The sequence below is a fragment of the Microtus oregoni genome, unplaced genomic scaffold (genome assembly GCF_018167655.1).
Source record: "Microtus oregoni isolate MIOR12 unplaced genomic scaffold, Mior012 000046F_ref0000063, whole genome shotgun sequence".
NCBI lineage: Eukaryota > Metazoa > Chordata > Mammalia > Rodentia > Cricetidae > Microtus > Microtus oregoni.
The window spans coordinates 19,069,274-19,092,386 of NW_024543220.1; the positions used below are offsets into that span (position 1 = coordinate 19,069,274).

The window sequence follows — 23,113 nt, forward strand, 5'->3', positions numbered from 1 at the left end:
TGTTCCCGTGAAGGACACTGACCCAGGGTGAAGTCGGGATGGACTCTGCTTGTATTGGGGGTGTGGTCAAGACTGGAGGAGCCAGTGAGACTGGAATCTCCGCTGGCTAGTCTTATAAGGCTTTTCCGAACAAAGGCTTACAACATCAAACTTATTCTTACTGAGTCTCAGCTAAAGGTTTTTGCTCTGTGCTATTTGTAGATGTTAGCAGATTTGGATTGGAATAGTAGCAGAGACTTTGTTTAGTGACCATGCTATTTGTACCCCGCCATTTCTCACTGGTATCCTGGGTGGCTCTGGTCGGCATGCTATCACTGTGAGCCGTGGGCTGGCTGAGGACGTGTGAATAGGTGACGTGCTCTCTGCCCGTCCCAGGGAAGCAGAGCCACAGAAGTGTTGCCGACTAGACCAGCTTGCTACCTCTGGACAGTTTGTGCACTGGAGTTGTGCAGTATCATTCTTGGTGTTTTATTCTCTACCTCTCTGCTTTTTCTGCGTATTTAAGGGCCACCTGTGATGACGCTGTGGACTGTAAGAGTAACAAACAGCACAGGCCGTTTTAGATTTATGAAGGGGCTATAAACGCAGGAACCACTCTCGGAGGTCGGTGACTCACGTCAGACTTGAAGTGATGGTGCCATGTTGCCAAGGGCACCCTGAGGGTGCAGTCATAATGATGATTATGAACTAGAGGCTGGACGAGGTCTAGTGATATGGGGAGAAGGTAGCTTGGATGTGGACATTGCCCTGGTCCGTGTTCATGGCCCTTAATCCCAAGCCAGAGGCTCTTCTGTGCTTTAAGGGCCATGCCAGGAAGGGTGCAGCACACACTGTATGGCCATATAAGAGAAATGCACGTTGTTTTATATGGGGTTTTTATAATTGGAAATGCAAATTGTTCACACAAGGTATAAACTGTGTTTCAGGAGTAGACCCATGTCTGCAAACAGAGACTAGACTTCCTGGGCCCTTGATGGCTGCAGCTACACCTAAACCACAGAAGTCTCGGGCTACCAACTCAAGGGATGAGCGCTTCCGGTCAGGTAGGTTCGTAGCCCTGGAAGTGCGGGAGTAGGAGGTGGGGTTACTGAAGGCAGGACTCTGTTCTGGCTACCGAGGCTTTGGGTTGGGTTTTCTTTGCTAGAATGTCCACCGAAGAAGTAGTTATGTTTCAGCCAGTCGTGTTGGTACACACCTTTAATCCTAGCACTCAGGAGGCAGATGCAGGCAGATCACAGGGAGTTCGAGGTCTATCCTGGTCTACAGAGCAAGTTCTAGGACAGCTAGTATTAGTTTTTAGAGACGGGTTTTTGTATGTATGTGTGTAATAGCACTGGTTGTCCTGAACTTGCTCTGTAGACCAGGCTGACCTCGGACTCACAGAGATCTGCCTGCTTCTACCTCCCGAATGCTGGGACCAAAGGTGTGCACCACTACACCTGGCTCAGATAGTTTGTTTTCATCTCTCTCTTTTTGTACATGTTGATTGCCTTAGAGGTTGCTTGCTTGCGACAATTGTGTGTGCATGTGTGGGTGCGCATGCATACTTATACATGCAGGTGCCATCTACTCGTTTTTTTATTTTTAAGCTTCGAGTTTGAGCTGGCTAGTGAGCCCAGTGTGCCTCTCATTTCTGCCTCGCTAGCATTGGGATTGCAAGTGCACCTAGGTATTTTTAGACAGTGAGTTCTGAGGGTCAAACTTGGGTCCTTGTGCAAGCCCTGTACTGATTACGCGTCTCTCTAGTGTCTAGAGAACCAGTTCTTTCCTGCCTACCAGGACAGCATGCGTACTGTTTGTATCTATTTCTCCACCAGGAGCTCTGGGACGACTCAGTGATGGCTGTGTATATGGAAGTCGCTGTATGACTGGTGTAACTTAAATTTTATTTAATAGGTCTTCTCACTATTTGGCAATGCTTTTTATAAATATTTAAGTTTGGTTTTTTTAAAATTTTATTTTACTTTAAAAAACCGTTTTGCTTATTTGTTTATTTGTGTGTGTGTGTGTGTGTGTGTGTGTGTGTGAATGTGTGCATGCATGTGTGCCACGGTTCACACGTGGAGGTCAAATAACAACTTGCAGGAGTTGGCTTTACTTTCACTTTGTAGATTCTAGGGATCAAACTTAGGTTGTCAGGATTGGTGGTCGTAAATTCCTTTACTTGCTGAGCCATCTTGTCCTCTTCCCCTTTATTCTGAGATCAGTTCTCAATCCCACGGAGCCCAAACTGGCCTGGAACGTACTATGCAGCGACAGATGGCCTTGAGCTCCTGATCCTTTCGTTGCCATCTTGGGGACTAAGAGCATGGTCATGTATCAAAATGCCCTGTGATGTGGTACTGGGGTTGAAACGCAGGGATTCATACTTGCTGTTGTAAGCATTCTACCAACTGAGCTCTACATGTGTGTTGACCGACCTGTGCATGTATGTTCAGAAGAGCATGATGTGGAGACCAGAGATGATGTCGGCCATCTTCCTCAATCACAATACACTTAATATTAAAAAAAAAAAGCAGATGAATTGACTATTACCTATGCTTCGTATCATTGAAACATCCTCAGTGGGACCTCACCACAATTCTGACAAGCTGACATTGATTTCCAGGCTGCCGTTTTCAAAACATTTCAACTTGATTTTTATTTGTTTGTTTGTTTGTGTTCTTGTTTTGTGAGCCTACTGATTAGCTAGAATGGCTGGCCAGTGAACCTCTGGGGGTCCACAGCTTTTTATTTTTTAACTTATAACTGGAAATATTTATCAAGTTCAAAAGTTGAGTCCTCAAAAAAGCAACATCTAGAGAGAAGCTGAAGTGCAGGGGCGAGTGGGAAGGCAGATCATTTTCTTCTGTTCGGGGTAAGGAAAATAAACACTATTGTAACCAGTGTAGTAAAACATCTATCGCTACTGTTCTTCTGTGCAGATGTCCACACAGAAGCCGTGCAAGCAGCTTTGGCCAAATACAAAGAGCGGAAGATGCCGATGCCTTCAAAAAGACGGTCTGTCCTTGTGCACTCGTCCGTGGAAACCTATACTCCCCCAGGTACTGATAAATGGTTTCAGGATGGATTTTTATGAGTGTGTCGTAGACCTGGTGCTATAATATTTATTTTCATTGAATTGGAATACCCTGTAACCTGTAATACAAGTTTGAGAAATGTAGAAATTAAAAAGTTTACATATGTGCATATTCCTCACCTAAGAATCTGTATTTTTCTGATATTTTTCTTATCCAAGTGAATATTTATATTATTGTGACATTTTTGTATGGGTTTTACTTTTTAAAAAAACTAAGATGGTATTTATACCTTTTAGTAAAGAGATGAGCCTAAAACAGGCACTTCGTGGAGTGCAAACTAAAGGAACTGAATTTTAAACTTATTCTAATTCGTGCCCTTTGACTGTTGTGCAGCTGACCTCCAAGCCAGGTCTCCACTGGGGCCACTTAAGATGCTTATTTGGAGGGTCGGGTATGTTTTTTCATTTGTTGTTACTTCTGGAAATGAAAATGTGTAGATAGGTTTCTTAACGTCCTGCTGAGCCGGACTGAGCTGCTGATGTCTGGTGGCTTCATCCATGCATTTCCATAGATGCCCCTCATGTCACCAAGTCTAAACGTGCTGACCGTCAGTTAGGCTTGACGCGCTTGGATCCGCTAAGATGGCATATGCGGGCTTTGCAAGGTGACTGGCTGCTCAGTGGGTGCTTCTTCCCTCTCAAGAAAAGTTTATTGTTGGACAAGGTCTTCAGAAATTAGTGTCATATTACTGTTTCTATCAATAACACTATAGGCACTGTCCAACAATAAAAAATGTTTTAATAACTGTAATAAAATAGAGGTGTGCTGACTTGATGGAACCTTAGTTCACAAATAATTTTATGAGCGGAAGCAATTATGTTGCGGAAGGAATCCTTCCCAGAGTTACTTCTCTTGCTTTCCCTCTGCACATAGATGTAGCCAGGGCCGCAGTCTCCCATAACACCCGCAGGGCTGCGGCATCCATACACAGGCTAGGCTATTAGGTGTGGGCTGCGGCTGCGCCATGCTGCTGTGTGGATGTGATCTTAGGCTGTGTGGACGGACAGCGGTGAGTGCTGGACACTCACTAAGCACATTCCAGTTGGGATTTCCTAGGTTTAGGGGACAAAACGCTGTTTCCATTCTTAGTGTATAAGATCCTGTGGCCAAGGCCTCTGTGGGGACGTTGGCACTCATGGAATCACTTCCCAAGAGTAGGACTTCTTATGTTCTCATCTGAAGGTGATCTTTAAGGTGCCCACTTGTCACATGGGGTAGCACTGTGCTTCAGGCCTGGAGACGAGTAAGAGGCCTCTCCCTCTCTTGACCCATCCCTACATCATGCTTCTCGTCGTTATTTCAATCACAGACACGTCATCTGCCTCAGAAGATGAGGGCTCTTTGCGGCGACCGGGGCGACTCACCTCCACTCTGCTCCAGAGCCATTCCAGCATCGAGCCCTGGCTCGACAGGGTCATTCAGGGCTCGTCCACCTCATCCTCTGCATCCTCCACTTCATCCCACCCGGGAGGGAGACCTGCTGCTGCTCCCGGTGCCACCACTGCGCTTACAGGCCTCACGGCCCACACCCACGTAGGTCAGTAACAGCTGCCTGGCCCCGCAGATCGGGCAGGGTCAGGAGTGCCTGGGACAGAGGACTGCTGTCAAGTGACTGAGGTCATGAGCCAGATGTCACATGGTGCCTTGTCTGCTTGCGATATCAGCTGGTTTTCGGCTTTTAATAATCGCGTTTGACACAATGGGGTCACACTTGGATAGCTTGGCACCCAGATTAACTTGAACAGAATGGCTCTCTTGCTAAATTTTTGGCTCCATCCAGATCCACCTCTTTCTTATCTGAAATGTGTCCTTTCGGGACAGAAGCAATTCTGTAATTCTGTGACCTGGCAGTGTCAGGCTGGTGGGGTGTGCCCCAGTCTTCAGCAACAGGCTGTTCTCTTGACGTCCTGTTTTCCTGATTTCCAGGTGATGGTAACGGCCACCCTGGGCCTGGCTCTAGTCACTGTCCTTCCTGTGGCTCTTTGTATGTGTGGCTGTAAGGACTGTCAGCTGTCCTTGTGCACGGGTCCTGAGACGTCAGTCAAAACCAGGCTCAGAGATACAGGTGTCTTCTTAGTCACGAGCTTTTAGATGACAGTCATCTTAGAAAGAAGTGACACCGTGAGCCATTTGAAGCCCTGCGTGTAAGCAGTAGTTGTGTGATTAGCTGTGTGGGAAGCCCACAGGCATTCATGTTCTCGTTCCTTAAATGTAGTCCATATTAAAGGCTCACCCTCATTTTCCCAGATGAAGAAAATTAAAAAAAAAAAAAAAAGTGAGCGTAGCTTGCAGGGATCACACAGCGGGGAAGAGCGCTGGTCCCAGTGTTGCTGGTGCCTCATTTTCTTTTCTTCTTGGCTGGACCTGGGGTGGTGAGCACTTGCAGTGGATCAAGACTGCTTGGAGCAGTCAGGGTCTGGGGTGCTGAGCACTTGCAATGTGTCTGGGCTATTTGATAGAGCAGTTAGGGTTTCTATAAGCCACTGTAGATGGTGCTGGGACCCTGTTCTGAGTTCTTCTCAGGTCAAGTTTGGGGGGCTGGCTGGATGAAGGTGAATGGCCATGTTTCTTCCAGTAGCCTGTGGTTTGTCTCAGCGTCCTCTGTGGGGCTTGTCAGTATAGCTCTTTGATTTTCTCCTGTGTGAGTTGCTATAGGATTCCTGTCTTTCTGCTCACATCTGCTTTACTCTGCCTGGTGTGTCAGGTGGGAACATGTGGCTCCCCTGCCACACCGCGCTTCTCACCCACAGCAGCCGCATGAAGAGCTGCAGCAGGAGTAGATAGGCATCATGAAACAGCCGCCCAGGGCAGCCGTGGGTGGCACTCCCTTCCCGTGCGGCTGATAACTGTGGCCTACCTTTCCTCCAGGAATCTGACAGTCTGGACCGGGAACAGGAAGGCAGCCAGTGCTGTGCTTTCCTGTTTATCTGGAGGCTTTTGTGTAGTTTTTGTTTTATACTTATATATTCAACTGTGTGTGTGCACACACATATACACACATCTCTATAGGCTTGTGGGGAGGTCAGACAAGAACACTTGACTGTCTTGCTCTATCTGCCCTTTTCCCTTGAGGCAGGCTCTCTCACTAACCCTTGTCCTGTTGCCAGCAAGCCCCAGAAGACTCAGTGCTGGGATTATAGTCATGTCCATCCCTGCTTTTCATGTGGGTCCTGGGATTCGAACTCAGGGCCTCATGCTTCCCCAGCTGCTTTCTTACCCACTGAGTCACGCTCATCCCTTGCCTCTGCTCTGTGAGGCTCCTCCTAAGGGGACAGGACACTGCATTAGAGCTTGTCACTGACAACTTTACTTCTGGGTCATGCCTAGCATGCCAAGCAAGCCATAGCTCGCAACCCTAACGGCTCCCGTGGTTGTGCTACGGATGTCTTAACAAGAACCCTCCAGTGTGTGTTGGAGTTAGCTGAGTTAGCTGTGTCCATTCTCCGAAGAGGACGACTCTGGGTATTTTAAGGTAGCTTTGCCGCCTGTGTTGGCAGACGATCCATCCTGTCTCCCGCAGCTGTGCTGTGAGGGCCCCTTTTCCTTTCTCACTTGCTTGGCCTAGCATAGATGTTCTGTTTGATTCTACTCAGTTTCAAAAAAAAGATCTCAACTTGGATTCTATTACCTTACTGCAAATGTAGTTTTGATATGCTATTGAGTTATTATTAAAGAGCACAGTTAACTTTATTTCTAAATTTATTTATTCTTTTAATTTTAAATACATTTAAAGTTTTTTATTTTGTGCGCATGTGTGTGAGGGCACCGTGGTGCACAGATTGTGGTTGGAGAAGTTGGTTCTTCTCTTTCCATCCTCTTTTCATCTGGGGGTTGAACTCAGGTTGTAAGGCTTGGTGGACGTTGCCTTTACCTGTGGACCCAGCCCACCAGCGCTTTGTTACTTTGTGTGTGTGGTCACATGCATGTGTCTGTGGAAGCCGGGTCCCTCCTTCTATTGTGTGTTCTGGGAGTTGAACTCAGGTCAGAAGGCTTGTGTGGCAAGTGCTTCTTTCTATTCACTGAGCCATCCCATTGGCTCTTAACTGGATTTCCAAATACATGTTTATCTTCCTTAACCCCTAATCCAAAATGTAGACAGCATGTTGGAACATTTCAAGGTTTCGGTGAGGAGTGCTTAAGTAGTGGAGTGTGTAAGTGTCCCAGATTTGTGCTACTCTGATTTCTGAAATCTAAAGCTTTAGGTCATTGGCACAGGGGATAGATACTCAGGTTGTACGCACCCTCCCCGCCCTCGTTACAAAACCATCATTTTGCTTCTAACTCCAGATAGATGAACTTCAGAAGGACAAAGAAAATATATTGGGGGCTGGAGAGATGGCTCAATGGTTAAGTGCACTCCCTGCTCTTCCAGAGGTCCTGAATTCAATACCCAGCAACCACATAATGGCTCACAGCCATCTGTATGAGATCTGGTACCCTTTTCTGGCCTGCAGGCATACATGTAGGCAGAACACTCTATGCATAATAAATAAATCTTAAAAAAATAATAATATATTAAATAAAAAATTTGAAATGGATCTTATTAGGTAAGGGTATTTTTTAAGCATTAGTTTCAGTTTTTGGATTAAGAACATAAAATGCTTTAAATATTTTGACATAGATATAAACTGTATTAAAAAACAATGCTTTTAGGGATAGTTTTTATTTGTTTGGTTTTTTTTGTTTGTGGGTTTGTTTGTTTTTTTTTTCGTTTTTTTGTTTTTGTTTTTGTTTTTTGAAACAGGGTTTCTCTGTAGCTTTTGGAGCCTGTCCTGGAACTCGCTCTGTAGATCAAGCTGGTCTCAAACTCACAGAGATCCGCCTGTCTCTGCCTACCTAGTTCTGGTATTAAAGGTGTGTACCACCATTGCCTGGTTAGGGATAGTTTTAAAAGCAGAGATTTTTGTTTTAGGACAAAGTTTCTCTGCATAGGCTCAACTAGCCCTGGAACTTGCTCTGTAGACCAGACTGGCTTTGAACTCTGAGATCCGCCTGCCTCTGCCTCACAAGTGCTAGTATTAAAGGCATGCGCCACCACTGCCCCTTGCAAGGTTTAGTATTATGTTGCTGTTTACAAAACTACTTTGTAGTATATAAGTTATCTTCTTTCTACATCTGCTTTAAAATCATTATTCTTTTTGTGTGGTTTGGAAGCACACGATGTTTCCTTACAAACTGAAACATCTTCCTGAGAGACAGACTAATTCTAGTCTGCTCATCCCCAGGCCTTTTCAAGAAGGGGCGTGAAAACTGTCACTGAAGTTTCAGAGTGTTTTTTTTTTTTAAGTGTATTCTGTCTTATAAGAAGTAAGTTTATGTTTTGTTCCTGTGCAGTTTCTTTCTCTCTACACATTCAGGTCTAGCTTTGAATTTTATCTAGGTTGATGAAGTGCTCGGCAGTCAGAATGGAAACATCGGAGTGTTAAGAGCCCCATAGTGAGCCTCACAGTGATTTAAATACTGCAGATCACCAGCCTCCACCACACACAAGCTCACTGCGTTAGCGGTCACATTCAGTGTGTGGTACAGCACCACATTCAACAGCTGTCCCATTGCCATTCTTTCATAGTGTTAGGACCAATAGGAATGAGAGTTCCTGCCAACTTACAGTCAGTACCTGGAACGGGTCAAAGTACTGTTCGATGAAAATAAAAAAAAATTATGCTGAGAGAATGAAAGGAATAATTTGTGTCTTATGTACTCTGTTTTAAATGTAGCATTAATTGATTATACATTAAGTTGGTTGTGGTCTTTTAGTTTTTAAAGTATTTTGATCGTTTGAGATGGGGCTGTGCCACGCTACACAGACTGACCTTGAGCTTGGGACCCTTCTGTCTCTGCCGCCCAGATAGTTGGACTTGTAGGTGTGCATCACTTATAGGTGTATCAGGATCATTGCAGGAATTTTTAACTAGTATATGGGACACTTAGTTTTTGTAGTTAAGTTTTTAAAATTGTTCAGACACAGGGTCTCAACATATATCTCTGGCTAGCCTAGAGCTTGCTGTATATACTAGGATAGCCTTAAATTTAGAGAGATCTGCCTGCCCCTGTCTCCTAAGGTACTGTTATTAAAGGCTTATTTAATGCCTGTCTAATTTTGTATTTTTTTAAAGATATGTTTTTATTTTATATGTATGAATGTTTTGCCTGCGTATATGTATATGCCTTTTGGGAATGCAGTACTCAGGAAGGCCAGGAGATGGCACTGGATTCTCTTGAACTAGAGTTACACAAAGTTGTGAGCTGCCACTTGGGTGCTGGGCACTGAATCTGGGTCCACAAGTGCTCTTAATTGCTGAACCATCTTCCCATCCCCTGGGTATGTACTTTTATTCTTAGACCTACAAAGATGATGTCTTCATAGCATCCAGCCTACTTTTAGGGAAGTTACAAGGCTCGTTGTTTCTCCACAGTGTAACAAAAAACATGTAGTAGCGTTTTATTTCAAATTAAATTTGTTTCCTCAAGAGAAACTTTCCAGCTAAGATCTTGTTAGACTGTTGTGTTAATAAACAAATTTTCTGTGCACTTTGTGATAGAGTTGGTGGTTCTAGGTGTGTCTTTAGTGCTTTCGAGGCAAGCACTCTGTGTCTGTCTTTTAAGGAGTTGAACTGAGACGCCTCCCAACACGTGCACACATTTCTACATGGTGCATGTTGGGGTGTATAGGGCCCTGCAGCCTTTGTTTAGCCAGGAAAACAAACTTTCAGGATAGCATAATTAATCCCTTGCTTAGAGCTCAGACAGTGAAACTCTAGACTGGCAGGTTTGGAGAGACACTTACTGCTTGCTGAACTAATCACTGTTATTCGGGTATGTTTTTCAAACATCAGATCTTCACTCTGCCCCACCCGATGTCACCACGGGGCTGGCGGAGCACTCCCACTATGAGCGTCCGCAGGTGGCGTCTGTGAGAGGTGTTCCTCGAGGGCATGGCAGGACCGTGCTGGAAACTGCGGGTGGTAAGAGCCGCTTCTCTTGCTCTTCTGAAACAGCAACAGGTTCTCTCTGTGATATTTGACATCGCCTTTGTCTTGTCCCTTTCTCTAATTAAGTCAGACTTCTATGATTCTTCTGTGCAAATAAACAGAAAACAGTGTGCAGTGAATGTTACCATAGAAAACATCATGTAGAAGAATAACTGGAAATAACTAGGAAACAGCTCCCCCTTCCAGTTTTGGAGAAGGGAAATAAGCAGCTATGGAAAGTTCCTATTCTCAGAGTTGCCATGGCAAGCTGGGTGCCAGCCTTTGAGGTTGGTGCAGACTTAGTGAAGGATATTTGGAGGGGATTTAGAGCTTTATTTATTTATTTATTTTTTATTAAGAAAAGAAGGAAAAAAAACATAAACAAAAAACAAGTTTCCACCTCCTCCCAGCCTCCCATTTCCCTCCCCCTCCTCCCACCCTTCTCCCCCTCCTCCCACCCTTCTCCCCCTCCCCCCACTCCTCTCCCCCTCCCTCTCCAGTCTACAGAGCAGTCCGGGTTCCCTGCCCTGTGGTAAGTCCTAGGTCCTCCCCCCTCCGTCCATATCTAGGAAGGTGAACATCCAAACTGGCTAGGCTTCCACAAAGCCAGCACATTAAGTAGGATCAAAACCCCGTGCCATTGTCCTTGGCGTCTCATCAGCCCTCATTGTTCGCCATGTTCAGAGAGTCCGGTTTTATCCCATGCTTTTTCGGTCACAGTCCAGCTGGCCTTGGTGAGCTCCCAGTAGATCAGCTCCACTGTCTCAGTGGGTGGGTGCACGCCTCGTGGTCCTGACTTCTTTGCTCATGTTCTCCCTCCTTCTGCTCCTCAGTGGGACCTTGGGAGTTCAGTCCAGTGCTCATGTGTGGGTCTCTGTCTCTATCTCTATCCATCACCAGATGAAGGTTCTATGATGATATGCAAGATATTCGTCAATATTGCTCTAGGATAGGGTCATTGAAGGGAAGGAGGGGGGACTTGGGGAATCAGGAGAATTGGGATAAAGGAAAGGTGGATAGGGGAGCACGGAACCACAATTCTTAGTTAAGGGAGCCACTTTAGGGTGGGCAAGAGATTTGACCCTAGAGGGGCTCCCAAGTGCCCAAGATGAGGTTCCCAGTTAGTTCCTTGGGCAGCTGAGGATTGGGATTTAGAGCTTTAAATAACAATATTAGAAAATAAAAATGTCTGAACTCAGGCTTCTAAAAGTTTCCTTAAGCAGAAAAGAACAAAATAAATCTAAAGTAGAAGGAAAGAAATAATATATATAAGATTGAACCTTAATACCCACACACAAGACAAGACAGTAGAGAGACAAGCTGAAAGCAAGCTCTCGGAAGACCAAGGCAGTTTAGAGTGTCTCGTGGCGTGGATCAGGATACAGCACGGTGAGGCTCAGCAAGGATTCCTACTTTATCTGCACTTCTACTCCACAAAGAAGTGAGAAGTGGAAACCTTAGCCAGAGAAACCAAGCAGAGAAAGGTAAACAAAAGGTATCCAAACTGTAAAGGAGGAAGTAAAGCTGTCCCTGTTTGTAGATGATATGATCTTGTCTGTGCAATTCCAAAAGATAAATGCATTCATACAGATATAATTAATAAATAGCTTCAGTGAAGTAGCAAGATATACAGCCATCACAGAAGGATCAGTTTCAAATTATGTTGAGTTAAATTAGGATTACCCAAAGCACTCTATAAATTCATCATATAATTCTTATGAAAATCTTAGTGAATTGTTTTCAGAAATAAACTCATCCAGAAATTCATAGGAGGGTAAGACCCTATTGTTGAAGGTGCCACATACTTTAGTCATAGGACATAGAAAAATTAAGATATTACCAACCTGTAGGGTTTTTTTTTTTTATCCCTTTTGGCCAGTTTTTACAGTGCTGGAAGGTATTCTCCTGGGAGAGAAAATTTATCAACAATCTGATCTACCTGTGAACCCTGCAAGCTAAAATAATTACTGACCTGGCAAGTCTTGCCCACTGGTGTAATAGTGGCATTAATGTTATGGGAATAACCAGTCTGATTGGATTTAAGGTAGCTTGTAGTCGGAGTCTGCCCTTTTGTTTCCCAGCCTCCCAGACCCGAATAATCACACGAAAACTATGGTATTTACAACACTGGCCTGCTAGCTCAGGATTCTTATTAACTGACTCTTACATCTTAAATTAATTCATTTCTATTATTGTCTGTTTTACAACAAGCCTCGTGGTTTGTTACTTCTTGCTTCTTAGGCAGCTACATGGCATCTCTCTGATTCTGCCTACTCTCTCTATCTCTGTTCTGATTTCCTGCCTGGCTTTACTCTGCTAAGCCATTGGCCAAACAGTTTTATTCATTAACTAATAAAAGCATCACATATGCAGAAGGACTTCCCACATCATCTCTCCTTTTCTGTCTAAATAAAAAGGAAGGTTTTAACTTGGACATAGTAAAATTACATATAACAAAATAGGTATGCAAGAATTTTAGTTACAATATTTCTTTGTGAGTCTAAAGTTTCATATCTAATTTATCTTTTATCATAACAAAGGAAAACTATAACTATAACTCTCTATATTCAACTCCACCAAAGACCCCAGAATATAATTGTAAGCAACTTCCAATACTCTAGAATTGACAGAGACATCTCCTTGCCTGGACAGTCACCCGAAGTTCTTCTGTACCATTGTCAAATGGATTAGTAGAGTATACAGTGACTGACAGGCAGTGCCTGGCTGGATTTGCAGATCTGCTACACTTAACAGTTTGTCGTTAAACCTCCCACCCAGTGCATGCTCCGGTGGGTGTGGCATCACATAGCTTCCTCTTCTCTGCTCTTCCCTTGACAGGTGTGCCCGTGAACAGCAGGGTGTCCTCCAAAATCCAGCAGCTCCTGAATACCCTGAAGAGGCCAAAACGCCCTCCGCTGAAGGAGTTCTTTGTGGATGACTTCGAGGAATTATTGGAAGGTAGTGTTCTCTGACTTGGTCTTCCATGTTTTTGTGACTACTGTGGTCACCAAGACTGGATGCAGGCAGCTGTGTATTTCCTGTGAGTTACTGTGTGATGTGACACAGTGAAATACGGGTCAGCATGTGCAGTGGGGAGCCACACTGACTGCTTCCAGTACACGAGCAGTAGGAAATTTAGGGCTCAGATTAAAGCGATGTAGCGTTTCTCTGTGCATCCAGTCCGGCCTATATTTTGTTTAATTTAGATTAGTTAAACTTTTCTTTCAGATTATCTAAATTTTGATTTAAACTTTAAACCCGAACTTCTACAGATTTAAATAAAGCATTTGATTTTTAACTTACCTTTGACTTCTTTTCCAAATTTTAGGTCCTCATTTATAAATGAGTATTTATTTAGAAAAGAAAGAGTGTAGATTTATTTCTTAAAAGAAAACTAGCAAAAAACAAGAGAAATAAGGCAGTGTTAGTGCATGTGTGCACATGTATATGAGTGTGTATGTTGTGTTCATGTGTATGCGTATGTATGTGTGTGTTCATGCTTGTGTGTGTGTGTGCATATTTGTGCTTGTGCGTGTGTGTGTGTGGTGCAGGCAACAGTCACTGTACAGCTGATCCTTAGTCTTTTGGGGGGCAGAGGGCTCACCCTAGCCTAAACTTGCAATTTTCCTAACTTCCCCAGTCTTTCTGGAGCTGGGATTGCAGGTGGGTACAACCACGCTCAGCCAGCAGTTTCCTCTTTTCTCTTTACATCAGGGCTGTTGGAAAGAAAAGTCCTGCCCCCACCCCAGCCTAGGTTGGAAACTGATCCCAGGCCTCACACACGTAGCTAAGTAGTCTACCACTAAGCTGTGCCCACGGCCTGTAGAGCAGTTTTATTGAACACTGGGCCAGTTCTCCTCTCAAATAATGCTGGTGATTGTTTTAAATTATTAAGCTTATTCACTTTATTTTATGTGTGAATATTTTGCCTGGTACATATGTGTATATGTACCATGTGTGTGGTTGGTTCCTACAGAGGTCAGAAGAGGGCATCTGCTTCCCTGGTACTGGAGTTAATGGATCTGAGACCTAAGAGCAATTATGTTCTTAACCGCCTAGTGGTCTCTCTAGCCCCAGTGCTGGTGGGTTTGCTGCCTGACTGCAGAGTTGGTTCTGCTCACATGATCTGAAGTGAGCCAGTCTCTAGGACCTGTTTCTCAGGCTCTATAAAGCCTTCCTGCTCTGCTTTGGAGCTGCAGGGTTCCCCATACCACAGTGCATCCCCCAGGGAGGAAAGCAGAAATGCTGTCCTGTGGTCAGCTTTATCAGATGGCTTTGTGGTTAATAGAATGGCAAGTAGGTTTTGTCTCCAAATTATTGTCACTAACCAACTTTCCTTTAGCCCTTTCATTAATGTGTCTGTGGCTGCAATGATGGAAAACAAAATCTAATCAGATTACTATCATTTTTTTTTATAAGTTTGACTACAATGTGAGACCACAAAGTACAGTCGTTAGTAAACAGATGTGTGCACAGCACTCTCAAATGTCAGGTTTAAAATCTTGATGTTGCTTTATAGTTCAGCAGCCAGATCCAAATCAGCCCAAACCTGAGGGAGATCAGATGGCAGTGCTGAAGGGAGAGCCTCTGTCGGTGGGGACTTCGGGGCCACCATCTCTGCTGGCTGCGCTGCAGCTCTGGGGCACAACCCAGCCCAAAGCCCCCTGTCTGACTGCCTTGGACACAGCGGGGAAGGCCACCTACACCCTCACCTATGGCAAGTATCAGCAGGCGCATGGTGTGTCCTGTTTACCTCGTACTGTTGCGTATGGGCCACGCAGTATTGGTGCACATCATAGAGCACAGAAGTGCGCCGAGATGGAACACCTTTTTTGTCTTTGCACTTGAGACAGAGTCTTACCTTGTAGCCCCGGCTGTCCTGAAACTCGATCTGTAGACCAGACCTGCCTCTGCCTCCTGAGTGCTGGGATGAGAGGCATGGATCACCCACACCTGCCCTGCCACACTCTTGATGTCATAGCTTTCTGTAACAAGTTCTGACACCTGAGAATCTTCCTCTCTTTTCTCAGAGGGCATCTTAGCTGTGTGCAGTCCATGTATTTCAGGGTCCGGTTTAGAAGTAGCTTGTTGGGTATCTCTGAATCTCAGACCTTGGTGGACATGGCTTTGAATCTATTTGAGAATTACCACCTTTGCATATTTGAGACTTTGTTATCAATAATGTGTTATAATTCTTCTTTCTTTTTTACCTGTGTGTGTGCACGTGTGCACATGCTTCTCGGGGCATCCACACGGAGGTCCGAGGACGGCTTGTGGAAGTCATTCCTTTCTTTCCACCATGCGGGTTCTAGGGATTGAATTTGGGTTGTCAGATTTATCATTTTCCATGGAGAGCCTTGTGTGTTTCTTGTGACACTTAAGTCTTAAATATTTAAATGGTATTGTACCTTTTGTTCTGTCTTTAAAAGTTAAATGGTGTTTGCGTGTTGATAAATCTGGCAGCCTTACTGAGTTAATTATAAAAGATCCTTGAAGAACATAACCACAGCATCCGCAAAGAGCAGTTTTATTTCCAGTTATTTTACCTTTGCTACCCTCTTACTGCTCTGTGTGGAATGTTGAGTCTGATGTTGCAGCGGATGTCCCCGCCTTGCCTCTGCTCAGAGGAAGGTCTGTAGTGTCTAACGTGGCTGTGACAGCTCCCGTCTGGCTTTTAATGACACCCTTAGCTCATTAAGGGACTTGGTTTCCCCTCATCCGTCGTTAAATCTGGTATAGTCATTTAAAATTGTGAATCATTATTAATTCTCATCCACCTTTTGAGATTATTACTTTATTTTTCATTTTTATTTCATTAACATGGCAAATTATGTTGATAATCTCAGAGATTGTATTCCCGGGGTAAAACTGACTTGGTCATGAAGCATTATTTATGACAGACAGCTAGATTCTGGGAAATGTGCATGTATTATTAATATTCCAAATTGACCTTTAAGGCAGCCTGAAACAGTGTTTGGAGTTGAATTTTTTCTCATTGGTATCTCAGGTCTCTGTTCACACATGTCAGCATAGCACCTACTTCAGTGTTATTTACATGTGAGCATTCGTTCAGAAAGGGAGCGTGGCTGCCAGACTGCACAAGAACTGAAGGGGTCTAGCTGGCATCTGTGTTTCTTCTTTGAGATAATGTGGACAGTGAAGTTGAAGCTACAGTGGGTGTTAGCAGTGGACTCCGGGGTCTCTACCCATCAGTACCCTTGCCTTTCTGCAGACACATGCCAACCCCTACACCCCCCTCTCTCCTTTCTCAGTGAAGCCTTTTATTTTTGAGGGCTCATCAGGTCTGGGTGCTGAGCACAGCAACTGCTCACCATGCGGGGCAGCATGGTCCTTGGCAGCTGTCACGTTCTGTACCAAGGGCTCTCCCAAGTACACAGCAGAGAAGAAGATATAACTCATCTTGATGTTTACCACTCCAATGATGTCATTAATGAGCGCTTAAATTATAAGACTATGCCTACAATGAGCTGTTAGTTGGAAAAAGCAGTGTGAAATGTGATCACGTTCCTTAGAAGTTATACATACTCTGCATACATACATATATGTAGTATGACCTTTTTGCTGACTGGTTTTTGTAGTCAAACCCCATTTGTATAAATAAAAATAACTTTAGGATTTTTTTTTTAAAGAAGCTGTGATGGTCCTGGCAATATTGTACTAAACAGTTAATAGCTGGAAACTGAATCTACTGATAGAGAAATGGACATATATATATATAGGACATGTGCTCCTGCATTAAATGTTAGCTGTTAGATTCTTACAAATTAACATTGCTGTTACTTTTGTTTTATTTTAGGCAAACTTTGGAGTCGGAGTTTAAAGTTAGCGTATACACTACTTAATAAACTGACCAGTAAGAATGAAGCGCTACTTAAGCCTGGAGACAGAGTAAGTAGTGAGACTGTAACTGTATTGGGATGAGTCAAAATCGAGACCTAAATATATATCTTAATTGAAATTGGTGTTCTATCAGTTGTTTAGAATTACAGTTTAACATTAGAAATGGGAAAAACCTGTGCTAAGAATGATGTCACACCAAGGGCTCAGCAGCCAGCACGTGTGGCTAATGTGGATTACTAGATACAGAGTCAGGGTGGAGGATTGCTGTCGTCGGAGGACGCTCTGGTGGATCGAACTGCTCCAGGCAGGCTGAAGAGAGTTTACCCCTAGTTACCAGGAGGTCAGGGCGGAAGTTGGGAGAAGACGATCAAAGTGGGGTGTCTTGCTAGCAGCCCTCCAACAGGAAAGTGTCGATTGACAAGATCATGAGAATTCCAGGAACCATTCAGTGCTTTCCTCTGTCGTGTGAGCTCTGTTCCCTGTTTAAAACTGCTCACAGACAAAGCAGAGAGAAGACAGGCTGAATGAGAAAGGAAGGAGGAAAACAGAAAACTAGGTACACACAACAAGGTTTCTAGGGCCGGAGAGAGGGCTCAGAGGTTAAGAGCACTGGCTGCTCTTCCAGAGGTCCTGAGTTCAGTTTCCTACCAGTCAGCTAGAAAACTCAAGCTGCTATGATAATGTCCAGAGTGCATAAACATCCCTCTGCAGAGTGGATTCCCCCCAAACACCCTTTCTTTACCAAATGTCTTGTCTTACAATTATAGCTGAGGCATCCACTGTTAAATCATCTTTAGGAGGAAAGGGTTTCTTGTCAACAAACTTGGTAGATATGCAGCTTGTAAACCGGAAGTACAAAATGAAGGTAAATAGATACAGCTTAAATTTTGTCTTACAAGTTGAGGGCTAAGGTAAGCCACTGTTGTCGTCTCAAAGCTCTCAGTTAAGTGCTATTCTGGCTTAATCCAGAATGATCACAAGACCAGTTATTATATCTGGGTCTTGCAATTCTCTCTCTCTCTTTTTTTTTTTTTGTCAGAGTTTCTCTGTGTAGCCCTGGCTGTCCTGATCTGTAGACAAGGCTGGCCTCATGCTCACAGAGCTCCGCTTGCCTCCAGAGTGCTGGGATTAAAGGCGTGTGCCCCCACTGCCCTGCTCAGATAATATTTTTTAGTGACAGTTGGGATTATGGTGAACCCAAATAAAGATTTATATGATTATAGGAAACAAATTAGACACCTAAATATTAAAAAAAAAATAGAATGCAAGGGAAGAAGTATTTCAAAAAAATTGGACGAGCAAGTTGACATAGTAGGTTATGACACTCGCCACCAAACCTGGTGATGGGGCTGTGGATGTCAGTGCCTGTCAGCGGATGGGTGTGAGATCTGGCTCAGTCTGCATGCATTGAAAGGCCTTGGCCTACAGCTCTAAATGTTTTTGTTCCGAGTGTAGTAAAGGCTGCCACCTACAACTGCTTACTCAAAGTTACATGAATGAGGAAATTTGAAGGGCAAGAATGAATTTTGACATCAGATTTTCTTTGAGACAGGTTATCTCTATGTATCCTTGATCAAAATTAGGTTTTCTGAAGTAAATGTGAAAAAAAACCCCATAAATTATCTATTCTTTAACTAACAGAAATTCTAAAAGATGAAAAGTCTCAATCATTCCTGAGCCTCACAGTTTTTGTTGCTTTCTTCTTGTAGGTGGCACTTGTGTTTCCAAATAGTGACCCTGTAATGTTCATGGTTGCATTTTATGGGTGTCTCCTGGCAGAGCTGGTTCCTGTCCCTATAGAAGTACCACTGACAAGAAAGGTACAGAAGTGGATCAGGCCCAGGACGCAGTGCCCCTGCAGGTCTCTGTGGGTGCAGGGTGACTAGCTTCCTCCTCACACTGGGGTGCTGGCTTAAGCAGGTGCTTGCACGGGGCAAGGCTCTAACAGGCCTCCCAGGGCCATAGAGAGCAGCTAGGAGTTTGCCCACAAACGCTGCTCTCGCGTGGACACAGCTGTCATTTCCCACAGACGCTGCTCTCCAGTGGGCACAGCTGTCATTGCCCACAGACGCTGTGCTTAGGTGGGCAGAGCTGTCATTGCATCTGTCTGAATTTCCCAAAAGAAAACATGAGTGTTTTGTCCTCCAATGAACAGCATTTGTGACTCGACAAGCTTTTCTGGGGTTTTATTTATTGAATTAATTGTAACGTCAAATAAACAGGACAGGAGTTCTCATGCATTTCTTGTTCACTTACGTGGCAGGCAGTTTCTCACTCATAAGTTGGCAATGTGAGGGACTAGGTTGCTCTCGATGGCTATACCATTTCAGATATGAATATCAGTAGTCTGATTATTGAAAAATACTGAGCAGAATAGTCACGTGTTCTAGAAAATCCAGCATTTCTGTCCACTTATTTTCTATATTCATGCAGTTGTCAACATGAACTTTATGAATAATAAACGTTCAAGAATCCCAAAAGTGAAATACATAAGTAAGACCTGTGTATCTCCCGGGGTCTAGTGTGATGACCAGGCACAGAGTACAATGATTCTTAGAGAGAAAACTCAAGATTTGTTAAGCTTGAAGGAAATGATGGCAATTGCAGGTCATGCATAAAAGGAGATCTGAGTGAAGGGAAGGTGTTGTTATGCACAGAGTGACTGTGATGGGCACACCTGCAGAGCCTTCTGTGTGCTGTGATGGGCACACCTGCAGAGCCGTCTGTGTGGTGTTGTGTGCAGTGTGAGTGTGATGGGCACACCTGCAGAGTAGTCTGTGCAGTGTTGTTACGCACAGTGTGAGTGTGATGGGCACACCTGCAGAGCCGTCTGTGTGGTGTTGTTGCAGTGTGAGTGTGATGGGCACACCTGCAGAGCCGTCTGTGTGGTGTTGTGTGCAGTGTGAGTGTGATGGGCACACCTGCAGAGCCGTCTGTGTGGTGTTGTTGCAGTGTGAGTGTGATGGGGCACACCTGCAGAGCCGTCTGTGTGGTGTTGTTGCAGTGTGAGTGTGATGGGCACACCTGCAGAGCCTTCTGTGAGTGTGATGGGCACACCTGCAGAGCCTTCTGTGTGCTGTGATGGGCACACCTGCAGTCATCTGTGTGGTGTTGTGTGCAGTGTGAGTGTGATGGGCACACCTGCAGTCATCTGTGTGGTGTTGTGTACAGTGTGAGTGTGATGGGCACACCTGCAGTCATCTGTGTGGTGTTGTGTGCAGTGTGAGTGTGATGGGCACACCTGCAGAGCCGTCTGTGTGGTGTTGTTGCAGTGTGAGTGTGATGGGCACACCTGCAGAGCCTTCTGTGAGTGTGATGGGCACACCTGCAGAGCCTTCTGTGTGCTGTGATGGGCACACCTGCAGAGCCGTCTGTGTGGTGTTGTGTGCAGTGTGAGTGTGATGGGCACACCTGCAGTCATCTGTGTGGTGTTGTGTGCAGTGTAAGTGTGATGGGCACACCTGCAGTCATCTGTGTGGTGTTGTGTGCAGTGTGAGTGTGATGGGCACACCTGCAGAGCCTTCTGTGAGTGTGATGGGCACACCTGCAGAGCCTTCTGTGTGCTGTGATGGGCACACCTGCAGAGCCGTCTGTGTGGTGTTGTGTACAGTGTGAGTGTGATGGGCACACCTGCAGTCATCTGTGTGGTGTTGTTGCAGTGTGAGTGTGATGGGGCACACCTGCAGAGCCGTCTGTGTGGTGTTGTGTGCAGTGTGACTGTGATGGGCACACCTGCAGAGCCGTCTGTGTGGTGTTGTGTGCAGTGTGAGTGTGATGGGCACACCTGCAGTCATCTGTGTGGTGTTGTGTGCAGTGTGAGTGTGATGGGCACACCTGCAGAGCCGTCTGTGTGGTGTTGTGTGCAGTGTGAGTGTGATGGGCACACCTGCAGAGCCGTCTGTGTGGTGTTGTTGCAGTGTGAGTGTGATGGGGCACACCTCCCCTCCCCTGGCTGGTGACTGATGGGAAGCATCTGACCAAGCCTCTCAAAGACTGGTATCCACTGGCCCAGGACACAGGGTCCGGGACTGCCTAATGTGCTTCAGTGTACACTGCTGTTGTGTAGCATTAACTAAAATGTTTACAAATTTCACTTATAAGAATAAGCTTTAAGAAATTAATCCACTATCCAGACCTTTATATTTCACTGTAAGTAAAACAAAAAAAAATGCTCTCTAAATTTCAAGACAATTGTCTTATTTCCACGATAATAAAATCACCTGCCAGTGATAAGCCTGGACGATTTTGTAAGTTTTCTGAAGGTCAGTGCTTTTGTCCCCTCCACCTCTGCTGCCATTGCTCTGTCTTCTGCAGGACGCAGGCAGCCAGCAGGTTGGGTTTCTCCTGGGCAGCTGTGGTGTGACCCTGGCCCTGACCACAGATGCTTGCCAGAAGGGCCTGCCCAAAGCACCAACAGGAGAGGTGGCGACTTTTAAAGGTGAGGTTCCCAGGCTCAGGAGGTCTGTGTTCTGGCTTTGCCTTCTAGGCATGCTGTGCAGAAAACCCCACGAGCCTGGTGGCTCTTTAGCAAAAGTGATACTTACTCAAGGCTTTCGTGATTGAGTATTTTCATGTGTTTTGCCCTAAGCATATCTATTTAAGTAAAAGGAAATGGAAATAAAACTTGACCCCCACAGCCCCGGGGCTGGTGACTGCCTCTTGGGCACAGGTTCCACATGTGGAGCAAAGCCTTCTGACTGCCTTCCCCCCATCCTGTTTACTGTCATAGGTTGGCCTCCCCTTGCCTGGCTGGTGATTGATGGGAAGCATCTGACCAAGCCTCCCAAAGACTGGTATCCACTGGCCCAGGACACAGGGTCCGGGACTGCCTACATTGAAGTAAGGACATGCTCATTTGGTGCGCAGATAACATCCCTCTCGGCTTGGGCCTGGTTATTATAAGACAGATAACTACTTAATCGTCTTCAGACCAAGTGTTCCTGTCTCACATCTACCCCAGATGTATAAAGTGTCACATGGAACCTTACTTGGGTCGTTTCAGGTTTCCCTCTGACCTGACTCATCCCTAATTTTCCTCCCTAGGATGCAGGCAGGCAGGATGCAGCTGTGAGCGCTCCTCCAGGTCCCTTAAGAGCTAGGCTAGAAGGCTTTGGATGGTAATAAGAGAGAGAGGACTCCACCTGCTTCTTCTTCAGAGTCCTCAGCCTCCTCTGTCTGGTGTGGTTGCAGAAATATATATTGCTATTTTTCTTCCTTGAAATTTTACAGTATAAAACCAGCAAAGAAGGCAGCACGGTAGGGGTCACCGTATCCCATTCATCGCTGCTGGCACAGTGCCAGGCGCTGACCCAGGCATGCGGATACATGGAAGGTAAGGTCGTACATTCAGGGTTGCAGCTCTTGCTGCCTGCTAGGCATCTGTTGCTGTGCAGAGCACATTAACTTTTAATGCAGCTGCCCCCAGCAGGGGGTACAGCTTCTCCTGGTACCCTTGGGAGAAAGTCTTAGCTTGTGCAGGACTGGGGGGTATAAGGTGCCCCTCTTCAGAATTTATGGCGTGTGAGCCTTGTGCACCAGTGGTTCATTGATGCATAATGGGCTGGATCAGTTGTGGATGAACTGAAGGGCAGTGCATTGTGCGTTATAAAAAGACATCCTTTGCTGCGACTGTGTTCACTTTCAGTAAATGTATTTGTGGCCTGAGCAATCATGCATGCAAATGCTTAAGTATAATTTTTAGGATCTTATATTATCTTTGTTAAAAAGCAGCCCCCATTTACTTTAAATTTTAAACTCATATTATTTTATATTACTAGGTAATAATTGCGTATGTTTAGGGGATCAATAGGAAATATATTATTTTAAAATCTAAAATTGAACTCATAGTAGTTTTCTTACATTACAAACTGAAATTGAGCAAAAGGTAAAACTAAATGACATATTTAAATACATAAAATGTGAATGTTTAATCTCAAGGGTTAGTTTGTGGACATAGTTAGAAAAACTTTGTGGAGATTTGGAGGAGGATTTCAGGCACGTTAATGACTTTTAAAAGTTAGAACTCTAGGGCTGGAGAGATGGCTCAGTGGTTAAGAACACTGGCTGCTCTTCCAGAGGACCCGAGTTCAATTCCCAGTAACCACATGGTGGCTCACAACCATCCATGATGAGATCTGGCGCCCTCTTCAGGCCTGCAGGCAGAGCACCGTATACTAAATAAATAAATAAATCTTCAAAATA

General features: G+C 44.9%; 1 protein-coding gene across 4 annotated transcripts in view; it reads left to right on the forward strand.

Moving 5' to 3' along the window:
* Dip2a (disco interacting protein 2 homolog A) overlaps positions 1–23,113 on the forward strand; it is an 80,611-nt gene that overhangs the window by 22,661 nt on the left and 34,837 nt on the right. For 2 of the 4 annotated variants that reach the window (XM_041634736.1, XM_041634737.1), the window contains exons 3-13: positions 927–1,043; positions 2,925–3,044; positions 4,390–4,617; positions 9,917–10,045; positions 12,890–13,009; positions 14,571–14,768; positions 16,869–16,960; positions 18,622–18,732; positions 21,227–21,350; positions 21,642–21,751; positions 22,142–22,244. In XM_041634736.1, coding sequence (XP_041490670.1) covers positions 927–1,043; positions 2,925–3,044; positions 4,390–4,617; positions 9,917–10,045; positions 12,890–13,009; positions 14,571–14,768; positions 16,869–16,960; positions 18,622–18,732; positions 21,227–21,350; positions 21,642–21,751; positions 22,142–22,244 — 1,452 coding nt within the window. The remainder of the gene's footprint in view (positions 1–926; positions 1,044–2,924; positions 3,045–4,389; positions 4,618–9,916; positions 10,046–12,889; positions 13,010–14,570; positions 14,769–16,868; positions 16,961–18,621; positions 18,733–21,226; positions 21,351–21,641; positions 21,752–22,141; positions 22,245–23,113) is intronic. The other 2 variants (XM_041634738.1, XM_041634739.1) reach the window with 2 other exon arrangements.